General features: G+C 37.8%; 1 protein-coding gene across 8 annotated transcripts in view; it reads left to right on the top strand.

The window, feature by feature from the left end:
* Nucleotides 1-93: 93 nt before the first annotated feature.
* Nucleotides 94-15,545, top strand: part of USP37 (ubiquitin specific peptidase 37) — a 94,766-nt gene continuing 79,314 nt past the window's right edge. For 2 of the 8 annotated variants that reach the window (XM_041737063.1, XM_041737056.1), the window contains exons 1-4: nt 94-369; nt 5,707-5,848; nt 10,226-10,445; nt 14,654-14,825. In XM_041737063.1, the coding sequence (XP_041592997.1) occupies nt 10,290-10,445; nt 14,654-14,825 (328 nt within the window). In that variant the 5' untranslated portion in view covers nt 94-369; nt 5,707-5,848; nt 10,226-10,289. Of the gene's footprint in view, nt 370-474; nt 537-5,706; nt 5,849-8,609; nt 8,685-10,225; nt 10,446-14,653; nt 14,826-15,545 lie in introns of those variants that run through there. The other 6 variants (XM_041737060.1, XM_041737062.1, XM_041737059.1 and 3 more) reach the window with 6 other exon arrangements.

The following is a 15,545-nucleotide window of genomic DNA, read 5'->3' as shown; positions in this document are numbered from 1 at the left end:
GAGGGAAAGGATGGGCGGACCAGAGCGCGTGAAGCGGCGAGTGAGCATGCGTACCACTCCTCCGCGGGGGTGGGGCCTTCTCGGCGAGGCGGCGCTCGGTGCCGGGGCGGGGCGAAGGCGTAGGAAGGGCGGAGCTTGCGGGCTTGCGCGCACGCGCCTCGTCCGGTCGCGTCGAGTGTGCGTGCGTGCGTGCGTGTTTGCGTGTGGTCACAGTTCCCGCCATCAGCCGCTCTCCCTGACTAGGGGGAGTGAGCGGCCCCTCTCCTCCGTGCCCGGTGTCCCTTCCTTCCTTACCCTCGGCTCCTCCCCCTCCGCGCGGACTCTGTGCTTCCGGCAGGCCGGTGCAGGGCTCCGGACCCGCAGGCACAGGTAAGGTGGGCCCGGCGGCCAGCTTCTCAACCGAGCCGTTTTCCCAGGCCCCCCTCCCCCGCCCCCCCGCCCCTTGCGGTCCGCCCACTCGGCGTTCACTCTTCTGGAGTTCGCCCCGCTGCTGCTCCGCTCACCCCCACCCCTTCGGCGCTCCCAGGGCCTCACAGGTACTCCTCTGGGGTTTCCCCCCAGGCTTTCCTTTTCCTTTCACCTGGTCTTCCTTGTCACGCTCTTGCTCCGCAACCCAAACCTGGCCCCCTTTCGCTGGGGGCTGTCGTCGCCCGCCACCCGCCCCTTAGCCAGGCCTGCTGTCTCTTCAGGTGACTTCCGTTGCCGCACACCCATCAGGCCTTGGATAGTCTCTCTTGACCATTTTTCATCTTCTTCCCTCTCCTGTCTGTCTCTCACTGGAAGGCATGGATTGTATTTTTGTCGTGCGTTTGGTCGCTCCTCCTCTTCTAGCGATCAGATCAGGTTGTCAGGTTTACCTATTTTAGGTCATGATCCACGGGAAGGAAATGATCACTGATGACAAAATCCTGTGTTCTGGAGAATTGGCTTGTAGTGGTTTTGTGGTAATCGTTTTCAAAATTTCGGCTCTGTGTAAATGCCTTTTGGCGGGGGTGGGGGGAGTAGGCAGTATGGACAAGTCTCTTAACTGGGGACAGGTCTAAGGCTGTCAAGGAGGCAGTTGGATATAGTGGGTTGGAGCTCAAAGGAGAGCTCTGGACAGGCTGTATAAATTAGTGTATATGTGTCATCTGCCATGTTGATAGTACCTGAAGCTATGCATGTGGATGAAATTGCCTAAGGAGAGTGTAGTGCTAGGAAAAACGGACCCAGGGTGGAGCACTGAGGGATTCTTGGTGTTTAATAACTGTACAGAGGACAAATCTTCGGTAAAAGAGATGAAAGAAGTAATCAAGAGTTGTTGAATTCTGTTGAAATGTAAAGTTGAACGGGGACTGTAAAGCCGGGTGACATCAAAGTAATCGATGGACACAGCGCGAGATGTTTGATGGAGTGAAATGGAATATCTGGGTTTAGTGCTAGGGTCTGTTCACCTTTGCTGCAAATTCTTAATTTGCCCGAAGCTGTAAATTCCACCTGTATGTTGAAGACTTACGAATTTTAATTTCCAGCTTTTTCCCTTTATTTTCAGGTCAAGATCTAAATAACCAACTGCTTGACATCTCCACTTGATTTTTTTCTTAGGAATTTCAAATATAATACATCTAAAACCAAAGTCTTAAGTTTTCTCTCCATACCCCAAGTTCTTTGTCCTTCAGTATCCTGTTTCATTAAGTGGCATATTTATCTACTTATATAAGCTAGAAACTCGAAATCCATTTTTTATTTCTCCTTCATCCCATGTATCTTTAAGTTCTATATCCAATACAGTTGACCCGTGAACAATGCAAGGGATGGTGCACTGACCCTTTCCAGTTGAAAATCCACATGTAACTTTTGATTCTCCCAAAACCTAACTACTAATAACCTGCAGTTGACTGGAATACCGATAAGTAAATGTCAGCGCGTATTCTGTGCTATGTATATTTTATGCTGTATTCTTAGAATAAAGTTAGACAAAATAAATGTTAAGAAAATCATAAGAAACAGAAAATACATTTACAATAACTATATTTATTGAAAATGTCACGTAGAAGTAGCTCCATGCATTTCAAACCCATGTTCAAAGGGTCATATGTACGTCTGAATGTATTTCTGTACATCTTCAGTATCAGTTTTCAAGTTCAAGCCACAATCTTTCACCTGGACTTAATGTCACTGGTTCCCTTTATTTCTCATCTGAAAAATGGGAATAATAACTACCTTACTGGATTATTATGAGGATTAAATGGCAGATGGCACACAGTAAATAGCCAGTAAGCATTAATTGTTATTGTAATTGTTATAAGCTGAATCACTTCAATATTCTCTTCTGCCCTACTTTTTTGGATTCTTCCTTCTTTTACTCTCCTCCCCAAACCCAAAATATATCATTTCTCCATTCGAGTAACATGTTATTTCTCAGCTTACAACACTTACTTACTTACTTACTTATTTATTTATTTATTTATGACACAGAAAGAGAGAATCAGAGACACAGGCAGAGGGAGAAGCAGGCTCCATGCAGGGAGCCTGATGTGGGACTCAATCCTGGGACTCCAGGATCATGCCCTGGGCCAAAAGCAGGTGCTTAACCGCGAGCCACCCAGGTGTCCCTCTGCTTACAACTCTTTAGTGGATTTCCTATCGCTAAATGTTTATTACATTTAGGGTAAAAACAAAAATCCTTACTGTGGTCTGTAGGATTCTATATAACTTGATTCTTCTACCTTCACTAGCTTCATCTTGCTCCAGCCTCCTCTTGCTCACTAAACTGTAGCTACACTGCTTTTCATTTCCTTAGTCACACCAAGTTATTTTTCAGCTATGGGTCCTTTGCTCATGCTGTTGTATTTTCCTGGATTGTTCAGTATGGCCATCCCAAATTCATTCATTCTTCAATATTAGCTTAGCTTTGGCCTCTACCCACTACCCCAAGTCTTAAATCAGGTACCTTATTATAATGTCTTGTCATGCCCTGTACGTTATGTTTGTATCACTTTTTAGAACTTGTAATTGTATATTGTGTGATTGTTTAAAATGTGTCTCCTGGGGATCCCTGGGTGGCGCAGCGGTTTGGCGCCTGCCTTTGGCCCAGGGCGCGATCCTGGAGACCCGGGATCGAATCCCACGTCGGGCTCCCGGTGCATGGAGCCTGCTTCTCCCTCTGTCTGTCTGTGTCTCTGCCTCTCTCTCTCTCTCTCTCTCTCTCTGTGACTATCATAAAAAATAAATTAAAAATAATTTTAAAATGTGTCTCCTTCTAGAATATATGTTAATAGCTATTTCATTTCTATTTCTCAAGAATTTGTTAAGTAAGTAAACTAGAGCTTGTTTTAGGAACCATCATGTCTTTGGGAAGCACTAGCTTACTGATATCTTGTCATCTGATGATAAGCACCTTTTCACTCTTCAACAAATTAAAGGACACAAAAGAAAAAACCCAAGAGTTTTCCAGCTATGGATGATTTTACTCATTCTTTGGTCATAAAATCATTTAGATTTTAGACTCTAAACTGGAGAGAAACTTTACCTAGGTCAACTTCATTCTTTTAGTCATGCACTAATTTTATCTGTCTGCATTTGTTTTATGGATTTTTTAGAAAAGAAAGCTCTTTTAGAAAAGAAATCAGAGCAGTGGTTTATATATTTTAACAATAGGTTAAACTATGAGACTAGTGAGGATGAGGTTTCCAAAAATAAATACAAGAAAAACCCCTACCTAAGTAAGTTGTTGGATATGGAAAATACTAAAATTTATTAATTTGTGTGTGTAGGACAGGATTTGTGTTGAAAAATAGGAAATAGGGATCCCTGGGTGGCGCAGCGGTTTGGCGCCTGCCTTTGGCCCAGGGCGCGATCCTGGAGACCCGGGATCGAATCCCACATCGGGCTCCCGGTGCATGGAGCCTGCTTCTCCCTCCGCCTGTGCCTCTGCCTCTCTCTCTCTCTCTCTGTGACTATCATAAATAAATAAAAAATTAAAAAAAAAAAAAATAGGAAATAGGGGCAGCCCCGGTGGCCCAGCGGTTTAGCACCGCCTTCAGCCCGGAGTGTGATCCTGGAGACCGGGGATCGAGTCCCACATCAGGCTCCCTGCACGGAGCCTGCTTCTCCCTCTGCCTGCCTCTCTCTCTCTCTCTCTCTCACTCTCTCTGTCATGAATAAATAAAATCTTAAAAAAAAATAAAAAATAAAAAATAAAAATAGGAAATAAATACAGGAAGTATATGAGGGCCAAACACAGAAAGGCATTTGGATTTATTTTATGCATAGTGATGAGCTGTTAAAAAGCTGATTGTAAAAAACGTTTTGAGAGAACGTTTCAGTTGAGATGAAAATATTCTAGAGGTATGCTGTACAGCATTGTACCTATAGTTAACAATAAAGCATTGTACACTTAAAGTTTTGTTAAGAGGGCAGATCTTGTATTAAGTATTCTTACCACAGTAAAATTTTAAAAAGATGGGAATGGACTCCAATAACAAGTATTTCGCACTTGCTAAGTGCTTGTATTTTTGTTGTACAAGAGAAGATAAGATAGATACCTGCCCTGCTCCTCACTTAGAAAGTTAAGGAGACAAAGTGCATACTTAACTTGGTAAGAGAGTAGTTCCTTAGAAAGGGTATTATAAGGTAGAGGATTCGTTGAATGGAAACATTGTGCAAGAATGGAGACTGGAAAGTGATTGTTGCTGCAAATCATTAATGAGGTTACAGTGTGGTAGTGGTTAAAAACATGTTCTGGTGTTAGATTTACTTTTGTCTCTTAATGAATTTTGTAACTGTGAATAAATTAACTTAATCTCTCTAAACCTCAGTTTCCTAATCTGTAAACTAGAGATGATAATCCCTGTAAGGTTATTGGGAAAATTAAATGAGATAATGCAGCATGGCTCTTAGCACTATGTTTAGTAAATGTTGCATAATAAATATTAGATGGGAGTGATGGCAAAATGAGTTTCTGAATCAGCAGCTATAAAAAGGCTGGATTTTAGATGAACGAGAATGAGGGTAAAGATGGTTCTAAAATTTTTTGTCTGAATGATAGTGGGAGGAAAATGTAGAGAAATGTGGGATCCTCATAAGGAGGATGTGGACTGTATCATCTTCACACTTGTATTCTTTCCACAGTGCCATCAAATTAAAGTAACTCAGTCATTTTTTTACTAAGTGAAGGAATGAGTTTAAAGTTGATTTTATAGCATTCAAGGGGGCAGTGAAAGATGTTTGGGTAGAACTTTATGGAAAGTTGGGGCTTAGGGAGGCTAAATTTGAGAAACATCCATAAAGTTAGTATTGAAAGAAAAATAAAAACTCCAAATTTACTCACCTTTCGAAATTTGTATCAGTACATCATGGAAATGGTATTTTAGGATTTAAGACATCATTATGTAACAATGTTTATAGAGTTAACAAAGAATATACTCTTTTTCACTGTTGTCTTAATTTCAAAATGTCGCAGGAATAAATATACCAAGACACAAATGGATAAGGTAGAAGCCTCAAGTCCCTCATTTGTACAGCAGATACATCCCTAAAGTTCTATTGATTGCGTATATATGTATCTTGAGTGTTGTCATATTTTAAATGTTTTCAGTAAGGTAACTTGTGGTTTTTAAATAAAAAGAGTTCATCTTGTGTAAATGATTGCTTTCTTCTTCTTTTTTTTTATTTTAATTTTGTAAATTGGATTCTTTTAAAAAGGCACACTTATATTTCCTTTAGCTGAGTTGATGGCTTCCCGGAGAACTGGCATAGCTGCAAAATATGAGTAGTTCCCCAAGAAGAGTGCATTGCCTTTGGCACAAGGATCAGAATAAAGGTGAATTGTTATTACATAGGGTTTTTCAGTAAAAGTCACTGAAAAGTAAGTAATTTTTTATTTTGGGTATATTTTTTCCAAGACTATGCAAATTAGCAAGAATTAACAATTTTCTTCTATTTTTGTAGTAATTTTGTTTTAGCATGCTTGCTTAATGCAGAACACCCTATAGATAAGGATGTCTTCAGAGCAGTACCTAAAAGGTGTGCATTTAAATAACTGTACAGGGTACAGAAACACTTTTGTCAATATTGATTAAGCTTTCATAGAATGCTCAAAGTTGAACAGTAATTTTAATAGTGAAAAAGGGAAAGAGGAATCTCTTTGGACATACTTAAATAATTTGTTATTAAAAAAATAAAAAATAATTTGTTTTTTTTTTACACCTTGTCTTAGTAATGTTGCTTTGGTAGGGAATTAGCATTATAGAATTCAAAGAAAGCTTCTCATTGTCCTAGATTAATAGAAAGTTTAACTGTTACCACAGGATCATGCTACACACTGAAAAAGAAACTTAGTTTTGTTTTTTTTTTTTTTCTTTTAACTGGATGGAGCAAACCTTGATAATATGATGAATGTATAAAAGTAGATATAGTAAAAAAATAAATAAAAAAAATAAAAGTAGATATAGTAATTTATTTAGGACAAGACCAGGAATGGACTAAATTGAGAGATTAAGAAAAAGTTCTGTTGCTTCTACAAATTTTATATCCTGTACCTTTTAGGGTTGTTTTTTTCTTAAAGGAAAGAGGGATTGCTAGTAGAAATGGTTAAGGAAATGTTTGGTATCTGAAGTAAAATTTCATATACTTAAAATTTTGCATCAAAATGTTTGAGAATCATACAGAGAATAATTATATATAGAAACAGAAGTAACCAATAGTTTTTTTATTTCTCATATGCTTTAATGAACTTTGAAATCTTCACCTCCACTTTTGTTAAAATAATTTTTAGAAATATATTTTGTTAGAGGAATTCAAGGCTTAACAAACTTTTGGTTTGTTAAGAAAGCACCAAGATAATAGAGTTTTATATTATCTTTTAATTTGGCACCCTGACCTGTAGTGACATATAACGAAAAGTGAGGAAATCTGACAGAACTCTTAACTTGGAGTTTCTTCATTAAGCAATGAATAATACGAATCCCAGTTTAAGCAAGTTTACCTACGTTTTTGTTTTAATGCATTCTGTAACTGTATTAATTCTTAGTCTTCCACAAATGATTTTTCTTTCCTTGAATTTCGGTAAGATACAAGGACAGTTTTGCATTTAGTAGAGAAATTCAGATGCACATAGAAAAGGCTTAGATGCAGTGTTCAAAAGATGAGTTTTATGCAGTACAGCGCATAGTGATACTTTTATAAAGAACTTAGTAAATTAAAAAAAAGAACTTAGTAAATATAATTCTATATTGGCCATATAAGAGAGATTTACAGTTTCAGTATCTGCTGTTGTATATTTTAATAGCAAATTGAATAGAATTGATAGGGCTGATTTGTTCGTTATTCTTGAATAATAAGTATTTCTTCTGTGTCAGACATTGTCATAAATTGGGGTTTCAGAGTTTAAAGAACATATTCCCTGTCTTCAAATAGCAAAGTGTAAATAGAGACAAAAAAGTGAACAGTTTATGATACAATGTTATACTAGAGGTAAGCACAGGGTACAACAGAGACTGCAGAAGCATGAAGCAGTCTCAGTCTGGATATGGGGTGAGAGAAAAAGTGAAAGGTAGCTCGAAAGGCTTCTTAAGGAAGATAGCATCTAAGCTGAGCCTTGATTTTATAGCCAAGAGAAGAAATCAAGGGTCCTTTGGGGGGATAAGGAGAGTACATACAGATTCTCCAGAGATAAACCATAGTGCACCATGCAAAGGTATAGTGGGATGAGAACATAGGACTTTTGGGGGGACATTATAAATAGTTTAGATGACTGGATTTGAAGGGCTTTGGGATAGGTAAGTAAAGCCTGGATCATGAAAGTTGTTTAATGTCATTTTAATGAGTCTAGATTTTATTGTGAGGGCAGTGGGGAGCTGTTGAATGGTATTAAGGAGAGTGATGTGGTTTGACCTACAGTTCATTATAAAAATGTCTGAGAGGTATATAGAGGTAGAATTGATGGGACTCTACCGTGATCTTCATTTCCAATATAATACTAGTAATTGAAAAAAATCAAAGATAACTCTTGTGTTTCTGGATGGGCAACTGGGGTAGGAGAGGGGTCACAGTCTTGGCAATGCTGAGACAGGAAAAAAGTCTAAGGGCAGAGTGGAAAAGTCTAAGGACACATCCAAACATTGAAGCATCAAATTATTAATTGCAAGAAAAGTATTACAAACCACACATTTTTGGTCCAAAATTCTGTAGTTACTAGTTTGAGCAGTGCCATGGTAACAGATCTGTAAACAGTAGTGGGCTCTGTTACTTTGATGGGTTCATAAACCTAGTAAATTATACCATATAAATCTGGCCGGGGTGCCTGAGTGGCTCAGTTGGTTAAGTGTCGGCCTTTGACTCAGGTCGTGCTCCCAGAATCCTGGGATTGAGTCCTGTGTTGGGCTCCCTGCTCAGCAGAGAGCCTGCTTGAGCCTGCTTCTCCCTCACCCTCTCCTTCTTCCCTTGCTTGTTTTCTCTCTCCCCCCCTCCCCAATAAATAAAATCTTTAAAAAAAATTAATAAATCTGGCCAAAGTAGGTATTCAGGAAATTTGATGAAATGAGTGAATAGTAAAGGAGACATAAAATGCCTAACACCTTTTAACTATTCAAAGTGTTTTCAACATCTCTTTTAAATTTTATTCCCAGTTATTTGCTATCTAATACCACGAGACCTCAAACTAAGGGCCCCCAGGCTCTATCCTGCCTATATCCTGCCTGTAGGTGGGTTTTGCTTGATTTGTTGCTTTTAAAAATAAATTTGAATTCCTTGCTCATAATTTAAAGTGGGCAGTTTTACATAAATATTTGGAACTCATTTTCTTGAAAAGTTAGATGGTCTGACAATACCTGGGTTGACTAATTCTGCATGGTAAAATTAGATTTCAGTAGCAGTTTTTCTTGCTTAAGTCATGTCACCTGCATGGTCCCTCTACGCAGTTGAGCTTAATCCCTGTTAACAGCTTATTTAATTGGAGGTCTTTGGAGGAATGGGGTTGCAGGTGAGGAGTAAATTCAGAAAGTGGACACTAATTTCATTCATATTAAAGCTTTTGTCTGTTGGGTGCCTAATGTGTGTTATTTCATTTAGTTTTGCAACACTATAACATTTGCTGTTCCTATATACAATTGAGAAAACTAATAGTTAGAAAGGGAAGTTATAAATTAGGGACAGCTGGCTCCTGATAGCTAGGCCTCCTGTATTTTTTCTTTTGTATACTACATTTTTAAAGCTTTTCTAGTTGAGTTGTTTAGGCAGAGGCAAAGTCTGATGATTTTTAATTTCTAAAATTATAAGCAAGAATCTATTAGCAATGTTTTTAGAAATTTGAAAAGAGTATAAATAAAATTTGTTTTAGATGATTGTGTGTATATATGTACATAACAACACTAATGTTCTTTGCTATTATAATTGTATTTACTTGCTGACATTTGGCAAACTAGTTTGAAAGTCTTAAATATTCTATTATTACTAGAAGTAATTTTTAAGTATTTAGAAGTTCATTCAGAAATTTGAGTATTTGTCAAAGAAAATTGGTAAGGATTCTTTTCACTTTATAGTAATATCAAACATAAGTGCTAGGTGGTTCTTAGGAAGAGAGGTTTTTTCTGTTTTACCTAGAGAATAACTTTCTCAGTATAATTCTGGAAGTTAAACTAATTTGATTATTACAATATTTTAATTCATTTAGTATCTTTTATACTTATACATGGAGATGCTTAGACTACTGACTGGCAGAAGGAATTGTTTTGTAACATGATTTGATATTTTGAGAGGAACTCCATTTTAAGAAATGGAGTCAGCGGACTGAAAATATTTAACTAAATTTGAAACTCAAGACCTTTTAGCATTCATGAAGGAAGATACAAGTTGGTTATATTGCTGTGGGCATTTGACATGTGGGCATTGACAGTGGAATCTTCAATATTCCTGATTGATATGCCTTTAGTGGCAGCAGTCTGTTAATGATGCATAGTGCAAAATTTAAACACTAGTAGGGCATAGATACTGGACATATGGCAAAGAAGGGAACATGTACAGAAGAAATAAAAGGTGGATAGATTTAGTAGTCAAGGACATTCAGTGACATTTAGTTGTCTTTCTTGTGCCTATCAGCTAATCAAGGCCTTCGAAGATGCTTAATAAAAAGTGGTTTATTGAAATAGAGAAAAGGACATAACATGGTTTATTAAATGCTCTTTCAAACTCTTAATCACTCTTATTTTAGTAAATTGTAACTTACTATTTTATTTTTCTTCCTTAGAATCTGTCAGGTGAAGGTGTATTTTTGCTTTTTAATTTGGCTAGAAGCAATTTATTTTTAAAGAATGTCTCCTCTGAAGATACACGGTCCTATCAGAATTCGAAGCATGCAGACTGGAATTACAAAATGGAAAGAAGGGTCCTTTGAAATTGTGGAAAAAGAGAATAAAGTCAGCCTAGTAGTTCACTACAATACTGGAGGAATCCCAAGGATATTTCAGGTATTACCAAATTTTGATGTGGAATAGATCTTGAATCATAACCTTTAGTGAATAGCCTCCTTGTACCATAGTAAGTGTAATGGTAGCCTTCCTCTGAGATTAACATTCTTTTTATTTCCAGGACATTGATAGTTTTGTGTGCATATTTTATAAATTATTCAACAGCATCATTAATGGTATATAATAAATAGTGGGAAGTAGTCACCATTATTGAAAAAAAAAAAACAACTGAGAAGAAGCAGGGAAGAACTGAGTTTGAATACTATTTCTGTCAAAGCTATTTTAAAAACCACATTAGGATAACTTTAGTTATTCTCTTCTTTCCTTAGTATATGATAGATTCATCACTGTGTAGTATTAACTTTTAGTAGGACTTATTAGTATCTTCTAAAACCAAATACTTTCTAAATAATTCTGCCAAGGGTTGTGGTATGGGCCATTCAAGGATGATTATTCAAGGTCATTCTTACTGCTGTTTTCTGACTACAAGCTTTTGAATAATTTCATTATTTTATCACTGCAAAAAATAGTTAATTTTGTTTTTACCTCTGTACTGTCTATTCTGTGCAGCTAAGAACTACTCATCTTGACATAATTTGAATTTAAGAAAGTAAACCATATTTTTCTGCACTTTAAAATTCTGTATTTGTTAATTAGATAATACAAAAGTATAATTCTAAACTGAAAAACTCTAGTGAATAACAATTTATGAAGCTTTATGCTTGAGAATCCTAGAGCTGGAGTAAAATTTCCATTTCTCCTTGCTTTTGAACTGTGAAAATGAATTGCTTATGATTTTGTATATCAGAGATCATCTTAAATAGATTGGAAGTGGTGACAGGGGCAATAGAAACAATAGTAGTTTCTGCCACCTACGTGTATCTATAATTGCTCATCTCAATGAAAGAAAGATTCATTTTCAAATAGAGATTCAATTTCTTACTCCTCAACCCAAATTAGCAGTCAGTAAATATTTAAATATTTAAGCAAACATAGGTGTTGAGGAGCATGAGGATTCTGCTGTGATTCCAGCCTTATCTCAGTTCTAGATCAGTATGCATTCAGCATTTATTTTGTTAACTATCTACAGATAACCATGACGGATACTGTATACTAAGTGCTAATAATACAGTGCTAAGCGAGATGCTTTTCTTCTCAAACTTAAGCATAATCAGAAGCATTTCCAGATGTAAAAATATTTCAGAGACACTGAAGTAATACAAAGAAGAATGGTTTGGTCCTGAGCATTTAGAGGATAAGTAGGAGTTTGCCAAGCACAGTGAAGGTAGGGCAGAGGTGATTTCTGTCCATGGACAAACACGTGGAAGTGTAAATCAACTCTCAGAAAACCAGAACATTATTTTAAAATAAATGGACAGTAAGGAGTGCGTGGCAGAAGTAGAGGCTGAAGAGCTGGATAGGAACCAGATCTTGTTTGTCATACTAAGAGGACCTTAGAGTCTAAGGAGCCAAGAATCTCAAGTTCAGATTCACTTAGGGGCTAGGCAGATGACTATTTCAAGAGATAGTGGGAGAGGAGGACATATAGGAGGTTATTGTGGGTTATTAGATGAAGAATAAGAGTCGTAATCAAAGGAAAAGACAGTAGGAAGAAGCAAGAGGAGAAAAGGATATATTGGAAGAGATTAAAAGAAGACTTGACTCATTAGATTTAGGGAAGTGAGAAAGAAAGACACTGGTTTCTGAGTGGATGACAATGCCTTTCATGTCTTAGTGGGGAGCAGAGGGGAAGAACTAGGGTGGGAGGATAGAGAGATGAGTTGTTTGAGGTATCAAGCATTCAGATGTCAGTATCTAGTAAGTGTTAGGTAAGCAGGACTGGAACTCCATGAGAGAGGTCTTCTGGACTTAGAGAAAAGATGGAAGGCCTCACCGTACGGTAGTTAATAAAATTATCAGTTGAAGACCTCAAGTTCAAGATTATTCTTTCATCTTGTTTGATAATGAACAAGCTTTTTGTCTTATGTATTTAACTTTCATTTTTAAAAAGTGGTATATTGGGATCCCTGGGTGGCGCAGCGGTTTGGCGCCTGCCTTTGGCCCAGGGCGCGATCCTGGAGACCCGGGATCGAATCCCACGTCGGGCTCCCGGTGCATGGAGCCTGCTTCTCCCTCTGCCTGTGTCTCTGCTTCTCTCTCTCTCACTGTGTGCCTATCATAAATAAATAAAATTAAAAAAAAAAATAAATAAAAAAATAAAAAGTGGTATATTGACTGAAATAGTGTTGTTATGTGATCTCTTTTCCTTTTGCATGCTAAACTCCTTGTTTAAATATTTCGCAGTTAAAGCTTCTGATACTGTTTATTGTGTTTTGTGATAGAATTTTTACTCAAGAACATAGATTTAAGACCTACTTTGAATATATATATATCATTTTAAATTGAATATAAATTAATCTGATAAAATTAATTTTCATTCTCTAAAAATTGACAAAGATCAATTCTAGTTTAAAAAAATTATAAAAAGTTGTTCTTTCGGGATACCTGGGTGACTCCTCGGTTGAGCATCTGCCTTTGTCTCAGGGCATGATCCCGGCCGAGGGATCAAATCCCATATTGGGCTCCTTCGATAGATAGAAGATAGAAGGAGCCTGCTTCTCCCTTTCCCTATGTCTCTGCCTCTCCTTCTGGGTCTCTCATGAATAAATAAATAAGTAAAATCTTAAAAAAAAAAAAAAGCTATTCTTCCTTTATAATATTTAAAGGGTATGTTTTCAGCAAAAAGCGGCTTTTGAAACCTTTGTATACTCCTGCTGAGGGAGAACATTAGAGAATAAAGATGCCTAGTTGGCAAGAATTACTTAGGTAGTAAACTGCAAGATTTATTAATTTGGTCTTGGAAAAATTTTGGCCAAGAGAAAATAAAAGTTATCACTTCATAGCACATATCCAGAGTCTGGAAGAGTATAAGACAAATTATTGAACCAATTTTTGGGAATGGAAAAAGTAAGCTAAATTAGTTTCTAGAGTGCTTATGATCTTCATGGGTGAATGAAAGTTAAATGAGCCTGCTTAGACACTTAAAAAAGAAAAAAAAAGATGGGTGCACCTGGCTGCTCAGTGGGTAGAGCAAGCAACTCTTGAACTTGGGGCTATAAGTTTGAGCCCCATACTGGGTGTAGAGATTAGTTAAAAATAAAAATATATATGTGTGTGTGTGTGTGTGTGTATAGACAGAAATGAAGAAAGATGTCTTCTATTGATAAAGGTTCATTTTGATGTGTTTTTAAGAATTGGAATCCTAAAAAAAAAAAAAAAAAAAAAGAATTGGAATCCTTTTGAGGATGATCGTTTGGGTTAAGAAATCCTTTTAAATTATAGCTACCTGGGATGCCTGGGTGGCTGAGCAGTTGAGCGTCTGCCTTCAGCTCAGGGTGTGATCCTGGAGTCCTGGGATCGGGTCCCGCATCGGGCTCCCTGCATATGGAGCCCGCTTCTCCCTCTGCCTATGTCTCTACCTCTGTCTCTCTCTCTCTGTGTATCTCTCATGAATAAATAAATAAATAAATAAAATTTTTTAAGTAAAAAAAATTTACAGCTACCCAAACCAATTGCCAGAATATTACACAAGCTTTTGTTTAAAAAAAAAGGTGGGGGAGAGTGAAGAAAAAGAAAGTCTGTAACACAATATGGCTTTCTAAGCTAGCACTGGTGTAACCATCTAGGCTCTGTAATTTTTTTTTTTTTTGAGATTTTATTTATTCATGAGAGACACACAGAGAGGGAGGCAGAGACATAGGCAGAGAGAGAAGCAGGCTCCATGCAGGGAGCCCGATGTGGGACTTGATCTCGGGACTCCAGGATCACACCCTGGGCCAAAGGCAGGCGCTCAACTGCTGAGCCACCCAGGCATCCCAGCTCTATAAATTAACTCACTAATTTTTATAGCTTTATAACTATACCTGAAAATATGCAATTCCCTACCATAAAATCAACAGTGGTAGGGTTACTTTGTAAATAAGTTTTAATAGTAGATGTTTGCCTTTCCTAAAAGTGAAATCTTTGACTTAAGTGTATCAAGAAATGGGAATTCTTTTTGGTTGGAAGGAAAAAACTCTAAATTAATATGGGAAAGACTAAGAAATAAAATTTAGCAAGCATGAAGTTTAGTATTGCTTGTATAACTTGTTATACTTTGTCACCCTATATTTTTAACAATAACATAATTTTCCTTTTGTGTTGATTAGCTAAGTCATAACATTAAAAATGTGGTGCTTCGACCCAGTGGAGCAAAACAAAGCCGCCTAATGTTAACTCTACAAGATAACAGCTTTTTGTCTATTGACAAAGTGCCAAGTAAGGATGCAGAGGAAATGAGGTTGTTTCTAGATGCAGTACATCAAAACAGACTTCATGCAGGTGAGCACAAATCTACTCAGGGTTTGCTATTAACTGTTATAAAAGAATATAACGTTGGCTCAGCGGTTGAGCGTCTCTGCCTTTGGTTCAGGGTGTGATCCTGGTCCCAGGATCGAGTCCCATGTTGGGCTCCCTGTGAGGAGCCTGCTTCTTCCTGCGCCTGTGTCTCTGCCTCTCTCTCTCTGCATCTCTCATGAATAAATAAATAAATAAAATCTTTTTTAAAAAAAGAATATAATAGATAGTAGACCATGTCCCTGGTGAATATTGATACCCAAATCTCCAGCAAAGCACTGGCAGACTGAATTCCACGGCACATTTAAAGGATTATATACCGGGATACCTGGGTGGCTCAGTCAGTTAAGCATCCCACTCTTGGTTTTGACTCACATTATGATTGAGCCCTGCATCAGGCTTGGCATTCAGCATGGAGACTGCTTATTTCTCTCCCTCTCCCCCTCCTTCCTCTGTCGCTCTCAAATAAATAAAATATTTTTAAGAAGGAGTATAGGGGTGCCTGGTTGCCTCAGGCAGTTAAGCATCTGCCTTCAGCTCAGGTCATGATCCCACGGTCCTGCGATCAAAATCCCCCATAAGACTCCCTGCTAGGTGGGGAGCTTGTTTCTCCCTCTCCCTTTGCCTGCCACTCCCCCTGCTTGTACGTGCACGTGCTCGCTCGCTCTCTCTCTCTGTCAAATAAATCTTAAAAAAAAAAAAATT

The sequence above is a fragment of the Vulpes lagopus genome, chromosome 22, assembly GCF_018345385.1.
Source record: "Vulpes lagopus strain Blue_001 chromosome 22, ASM1834538v1, whole genome shotgun sequence".
Lineage (NCBI taxonomy): Eukaryota > Metazoa > Chordata > Mammalia > Carnivora > Canidae > Vulpes > Vulpes lagopus.
The sequence above is the reverse complement of the archived record's forward strand: the minus strand, read 5'-3'. Positions and strand labels throughout refer to the sequence as shown.